The following is a 6,629-nucleotide window of genomic DNA, read 5'->3' as shown; positions in this document are numbered from 1 at the left end:
TAGAACTCCCCCTCTCCCAGTGATTGGCGCAGAGTCACCCAGCTGGCTTTCATGTCTAAGGCAGGACTAGAACTCACCCTCTCCCAGTGATTGGCCCAGAGTCATCCAGCTGGCTTTCATTCTTAAGGCGGGACTAGAACTCACCGTCTCCTCATGATTGTCTGAAAGCTACCTAGTCAACTTTTGTGTCTAAGGCAGGACTAGAACTCACCATCTCCTGGTGGTTTTCCCAGAGTCAGCCAATTTGCTTTCATGCCTAAGGTGGGGCTAGAACTCCCAGTTTCCTGGTAATTGGTCCAAGGTGTCCCAGCTGGTGCACGAACAGTTGTAAGTCAAGGACCACCTATATTTGTATTTCACATGTTAATGAAGCGTTCGCTACCCAGAATCCCTTTCTTCAAAAAGGGGCAGCTGTCGAAATTGGTTTAATAAATCCGGGTCCCGATTGCGGTAGCGCAACCAAGAACGAAACAAATGAAGACCAGCTCGTTTCAGTCCTGTCAGCTTACTATTCATAGTACAGGCAGTCCTCGACTTACGACCAAAATTTCTGTCGTTAAGTGAGACACTTGTTAAGCGAGCTTCGCTCCGTTTTACGATCTCTCTCGCCACAGTTGGTGAGTCGCTCAGTCCATACACCAAATTGACTTTGCTTGTCAGAAGGTCGCCAAAGGCGATCACAAGACCCTGGGACACCGCGGCCGTCGTAAATATGAACCGGTTGCCAAGCATCTGGATTTGGATCACGTGGCCACAGGGGTGCTGCAACGGGCATAAGGGTGAAACACGGTCATCGGTCACTTTTTTCGGAGCCGTTGTAACTTTGAGTGGTCACTAAAGGAACTGTTGTAAGTCGAGGACTTAACCTGTATTGTTCTTTGGCTAACTGGCAGAGCTTTCCCAAGGCGGGTGCATGAGTTCGTTCACCTGGAACCGAGGAGGAGACTTCAAAGCACGCAGATGGGATACTGATTTACCCACCGACTCAGGAGTAAGTCCACCTTGGAGTCCAAAGCCGCCTTAAATCAGTAGTGCAGGGGTAGGCAACCTTGGCTCTTTTATGACTCGTGGACTTCAACTCCCAGAATTCCTGAGCCAGCTGTGCTGGCTCAGGAATTCTGGGAGTTGAAGTCCACGAGTCATAAAAGAGCCAAGGTTGCCTACCCCTGCAGTAGTGGCACTAAGACCCACGTGTATCGGATCCCCTGTCCCTTAAATTTTTCTCTTGCAAGCAAGGCTGCTGGCAGAGTTACTGTTTATTTTTAATCTATTTGTACCCTGTCTTCCTTATTCTTACAAATAATTCAAGGCAGTGAACGTATACAACACATCTTCTTCCTTCTGTGTTCCTCACAACAACCCTCTGAGGTGGGCTGGGCTCAAAGAGAGAATGCTTGGCCCAAAGTCACCCAACTGGCTTTCAGGCCTAAGGTGAGACTAGAACTCATCAGCGCCTGGTGATTGGCCCAAGGTCACCCATCTGGCTTTCATGGCTAAGACAGGGCTAGAACTCACTGTCGCCTGGTGATTGGCCCAAAGTCACAGAGGTGGCTTTCATGCTTAAGGTGGGACTAGAACTCTCAGTCTCCCAGTGATTGGCCCAAAGTCACCCAGACGGCTTTCATGCCTAAGGTGGAACTAGAACTCACCCTCTCCCAATGTTTGATCCAAAGTCACCCAGGCAGCTTTCATGCTTAAGGTGGGACTAGAACTCACCCTCTCCCAGTGATGGGCCCAAAGTCACCCAGGCAGCTTTCATGCTTAAGGTAGAACTAGAACTCACTGCCTCCTGGTGATTGGCCCAAAGTCACAGAGGCGGCTTTCATGCTTAAAGTGGGACTAGAACTCTCAGTCTCCTAGTGATTGGCCCAAAGTCACCCAGGTGGCTTTCATGCCTAAGGCAGGACTAGAATTCACCCTCTCCTAGTGATTGGCCCAAAGTCATAGAGGCGGCTTTCATGCTTAAGGTGGGACTAGAACTCACCGTCTCCTAGTGATTGGCCCAAAGTCACCCAGGCAGCTTTCGTGCTTAAGGTAGAACTAGAACTCTCAGTCTCCTAGTGATTGGCCCAAAGTCACCCAGGCAGCTTTCGTGCTTAAGGTAGAACTAGAACTCTCAGTCTCCTAGTGATTGGCCCAAAGTCACTCAGGCGGCTTCCATGCCTAAGGCGGGACTAGAACTCACCCTCTCCCAGTGATTGGCCCAAAGTCACCCAGTCAGCTTTCATGCTTGGTAGAACTAGAACTCTCAGTCTCCCAGTGTTTGACCCAAAGTCACCCAGGCAGCTTTCATGCCTAAGGCGGGACTAGAACTCTCAATCTCCTAGTGATTGGCCCAAAGTCACCCAGGCAGCTTTCATGCCTAAGGCGGGACTAGAACTCTCAATCTCCTAGTGATTGGCCCAAAGTCACCCAGGCAGCTTTCATGCCTAAGGCGGGACTAGAACTCACCCTCTCCCAGTGATTGACGCAAAGTCACCCAGTCAGCTTTCATGCTTAAGGTAGAACTAGAACTCTGAGTCTCCTGGTGTTTGACCCAAAGTCAACCAGGCGGCTTTCATGCCTAAGGTGGGACTAGAACTCACCTCTCCTGGTGATTGGCCCAAAGTCACCCAATCAGCTTTTAGGCTTGGTAGAACTAGAACTCTCAGTCTCCCAGTGTTTGATCCAAAGTCACCCAGGTGGCTTTCATGCTTAAGGCGGGACTAGAACTCACATGCTTTGTTTCTGAAGCGTCTGACGTGGTGCTCAGTCTCACCTTCCTTTCTCCCTCCAGATCATTATGCACGTCTTCTGCACGTATCTTGACTCCAGGTTGCCTCCCCATCCGAAGTATCCCGACGGCAAGACATTTACCTCCCAGCATTTCATTCAGACACCTGATAAACCAGGTAACGGAGGGGTATATATTTTTTAAAAGAGTACAACCTCGACTTAACCACCACAATGTGGCTCCAAATTTCGGTCATTAAGCAAGACAGTTCTTAAGTGAGTTTTGCCACCAATGTTAAGTGAAAGAGTACAGAGAAGAGCAACAAAGATGGTTAGAGGACTTATATAAAACATATGAGGAACGGTTGCTGGAATTGGGTATGTCTAGTTTAGTGAAGAGAAGGACGATGGGGGACATGATAGCAGGGTTCCAATCTCTCAGGGGCTGCCCCAAACAAGAGGGAGTCAAGTTATTCTCCAAAGCATCAGAAGGCAGGACAAGAAGCAACGGATGGAAACTAATCAAGGAGAGAAGCAACTTGGAACTAAGGAGAAATTTCCTGACAGTTAGAACAATTAACCAGTGGAACCACCTGCCTCCAGAAGCGGTGAATGCTCCAACACTGGAAGCTTTTAAGAAGAGACTGGACAGCCATTTGTCTGAAATGGCGTAGTGTTTCCTGCCTGAGCAGGGGGTTGGACTAGAAGACCTCCAAGGTCCCTTCCAACTCTGTTACTCTGTTCTGGACCACCGATTCTCCACATACACACAGATGTTTCTGCTTGCTTAGAGTTGTGTACATTCACCGTTGAGGTTCTTGGGAACATTTGGGGGGAGAGCTTTTAGGTAGAACCACCTGGACCCCACCAGTGGTGATCTGGATGGCCTCTCACTCCATATTGCAATGGAACTTCATTTAATTTTGTTTAATCTTGTTTAATTTTGCTGTCACTAAGGCCAGATCTGATCCTTGTCACTCACAGATATGTCGAACGAGAATTTGTTCTGCGTCTATCAGAGTAGCATCAACCCTCCCCATTACGAGCTGATTTATCAACAACAGGTCTACAATCTTCCTAAGGTAGGAGTACTACAGCTTCTCTCTGACTTTTCCAGAACAGAGTGGTTGCTGATTATATTTTTAAATATTTTAAAATATTTTTAACGGTGAGGATTGATATGTCTCTGGGGTCCTTGGTCCTCTCTCAGCTGGGTGGTTTTTGTTGCAGATGTTTGGTGACCCAACTAGGGAACATCATCAGTTCTAGAAGGGAGGGGGATTTGCAGGGAGGAGGAAGAGGAAGACTATGGGGTCCTTTTTGCTCTCTGAGCTGGGTGGTTTTCTTGCTGACGTTTCATGACCCAACTAGGTTATATCATCAGTGCCGTAAGGGAGTGGGGAAACGTCTAGTACTGATATTACCTAGTTGGGTCATGAAACATCTGCAAGAAACCAAGCTCACAGAGCATCAAGGACCCCACAGTCCTCCTCCTTCTCCCCCTCTCTTTCTCCTCCTTCTCCCCTCCTTCTCCTTCACTCCATTAACCCCCTCCCTTGTAACGCTGATGATGTTCCCTAGTTGGGTTATGAAACGTCTGCAAGAAAACCACCAAACTCAGAGAGCACCAAGGACCCCATAGTCCTCCTCTTCCTCCTCCTCCTCCTCTGCCTCCCCCCTCCCCCATAGCAATGTTCCTCAACCTGGGCCATTTTAAGATGCAAGGACTTCAACTCTTGACGTGTGTTTTTTTTAATTGTCATTCTTTAGCAACTCCCAAATTGTTTGGGGTAAACACAAAGCTAGGCCCCAGGGAAGGAGGAAAGACACACCTTGTTGCAAGTGCAAACTGGTCAGGCTCTCCTTACCTGTTCGCTTTCTTTTCACCTCTCCTGTTTAGGGCCGAAACAACCTGTTCCACACTTTGCTGATGTTCCTGTACATCATCAAGACTAAGGAATCCGGCATGCTCGGGTACGTATGATGGTCTAGAAATCAGGGTTAGGCAACCTTAGCTTTTTTATGACTGGTGGACTTCAACTCCCAGAATTCCTGAGCCAGCCATGCTGAGGGGAAAGGGAGAGGTTTCCAAGCTGAGCCATGCTGGCTCAGGAATTCTGGGAGTTGAAGTCCACGAGTCATGAGGGGATCATAGTTCCCCCCTGCTGGCTCAGGAATTCTGGGAGTTGAAGTCCACCAGTCATGAGGGGGCCATAGTTCCCCCCTGCTGGCTCAGGAATTCTGGGAGTTGAAGTCCATGAGTCATGAGGGGGCCATAGTTCCCCCATGCTGGCTCAGGAATTCTGGGAGTTGAACTCCACCCATCATCAAAGAGCCAAGGTTGCCTACCCCTGTCCTAAGTCCTTCTGTTCTAAGTGGTGAGTCTCCTAGACCAGGGGTAGGCAACTTTGGCTCCTTTATGACTTGTGGACTTCAACTCCCAGAATTCCTGAGTCAGCCATGCTGAGGGGAAAGAGGTTTCCAAGCTGAGCCATGCTGGCTCAGGAATTCTGGGAGTTGAAGTCCACAAGTCATAAAAGGGGCCATTCAGCCATGCTGGCTCAGGAATTCTGAGAGTTAATAATAATAATAATAATGATAAAGTTGGAAGGGACCTTGGAGGTCATCTAGTCCAACCTCCTGCTCAGGCAGGAAACCCTATACCATTTCGGACAAATGGCTGTCCAGTCTCTTCTTAAAAACTTCCAGTGTTGGAGCACCCACCACTTCTGGAGGCAGGTTGTCATAAAAGAGCCAAGGTTGCCTATCCCTGACTTAGGATGATGTGCAACCTGGATCGACGCCATTTGTGGACCGCCCTGTATTTGCAGCAGGGGTTTTAGCAGATCAGAATTTGTTCATGATCCATGTAATCAGTTTTATATTGAATTTGAATAGGGGCAGGAAGCAAGGAGGTGTGCAGTAAGTGAGGTTAAACGCAGTGGACCACTTAAAGACACGTGGACTTCAATTCCCAGAATTCCACAGACAGCAGTCCAGGGCTCCCATCTTTTTTTTCTCTCTCTCTCTCCTTCTGCCGTATTGTGTTAAAGTAAAGTGAAAATTAAACCATCCACAGCTAAACAGATGGCCTTTTCAAACCTATTCTTTCCTGGTAGTTCTTCAAAAAAAACAAACCCTACCAAAATATGGTTTTTGGTGCAAAACAAGATTTTTAAAAATAGAGCAGCTAGTGGGGGAAAAAAAACGGATCTTGTCTCTTGGGCCTCAAAATTCATCACACACGTCTGATTTTGCACGGTTTATTTCTAGGTTGAGAGAATTTGTGAAGTCCTTGATGAAGTTTTTGTGATCTCATAATAATAATAATAAAGTTGGAAGGGACCTTGGAGGTCATCTAAGGGTGTCGTTCTCTTTTCACAGGCGAGTCAACCTTGGATTATCCGGCGTGAACGTTCTCTGGATTTTGGGAGACTAGCTGATTCTTCCAGCCACAAACTCTTTTAACTCCAAGAGGATAAAATCTTTCCCTAGGAAGAGAATTTATCTATGAGATTGTACCGCCTTGAATTTCACTGCCCTACAAAGAGAGAGCTGCTTTATTTTTATTTATTTTTTTTACAACAGTGGAACAGTAAAAAAAAAATACGTTTTTTTAATGCCGTTTCTACGCACGAGGTTTAAACAGAAGGAAAACTTAATTTTTATTGGATTAACTGAATGGCTTTTTTTTTTTTTGAAAATTTGGGATGAAGTCAGCCTGAAAGTTTGATCAAAGGTTCCCATTGATCAATCTGGAGCCCAAATTGAACAAAATCCGGAGTCCCTAAAATGTACTAAGGATGATTGCTTCTAGACAAAACCGATATATTTAAAGAATAACACTAAGCTAAAATTCAAAAAGGATAAAACTAGAATCAGGATCCTGCGCAGTTTGGCTGCTCTTCGCGAAGGTA

The 6,629-nt window shown here is 46.9% G+C and overlaps 1 protein-coding gene across 1 annotated transcript in view; it reads left to right on the top strand.

Annotated features, from left to right (window-relative positions):
• TMEM209 (transmembrane protein 209) overlaps positions 1 to 6,333 on the top strand; it is a 19,904-nt gene extending 13,571 nt beyond the window's left edge. Inside the window, exons 10-14 of the mRNA XM_015829456.1 lie at positions 894 to 991; positions 2,777 to 2,891; positions 3,697 to 3,794; positions 4,613 to 4,686; positions 6,097 to 6,333. Coding sequence (XP_015684942.1) covers positions 894 to 991; positions 2,777 to 2,891; positions 3,697 to 3,794; positions 4,613 to 4,686; positions 6,097 to 6,151 — 440 coding nt within the window. The 3' untranslated portion in view covers positions 6,152 to 6,333. The remainder of the gene's footprint in view (positions 1 to 893; positions 992 to 2,776; positions 2,892 to 3,696; positions 3,795 to 4,612; positions 4,687 to 6,096) is intronic.
• Positions 6,334 to 6,629: the final 296 nt, after the last annotated feature.

The sequence above is a fragment of the Protobothrops mucrosquamatus genome, unplaced genomic scaffold, assembly GCF_001527695.2.
Source record: "Protobothrops mucrosquamatus isolate PMUCROS unplaced genomic scaffold, P.Mucros_1.0 scaffold6158, whole genome shotgun sequence".
Lineage (NCBI taxonomy): Eukaryota > Metazoa > Chordata > Lepidosauria > Squamata > Viperidae > Protobothrops > Protobothrops mucrosquamatus.
This window is presented reverse-complemented; position numbering and strand designations above follow the sequence as displayed.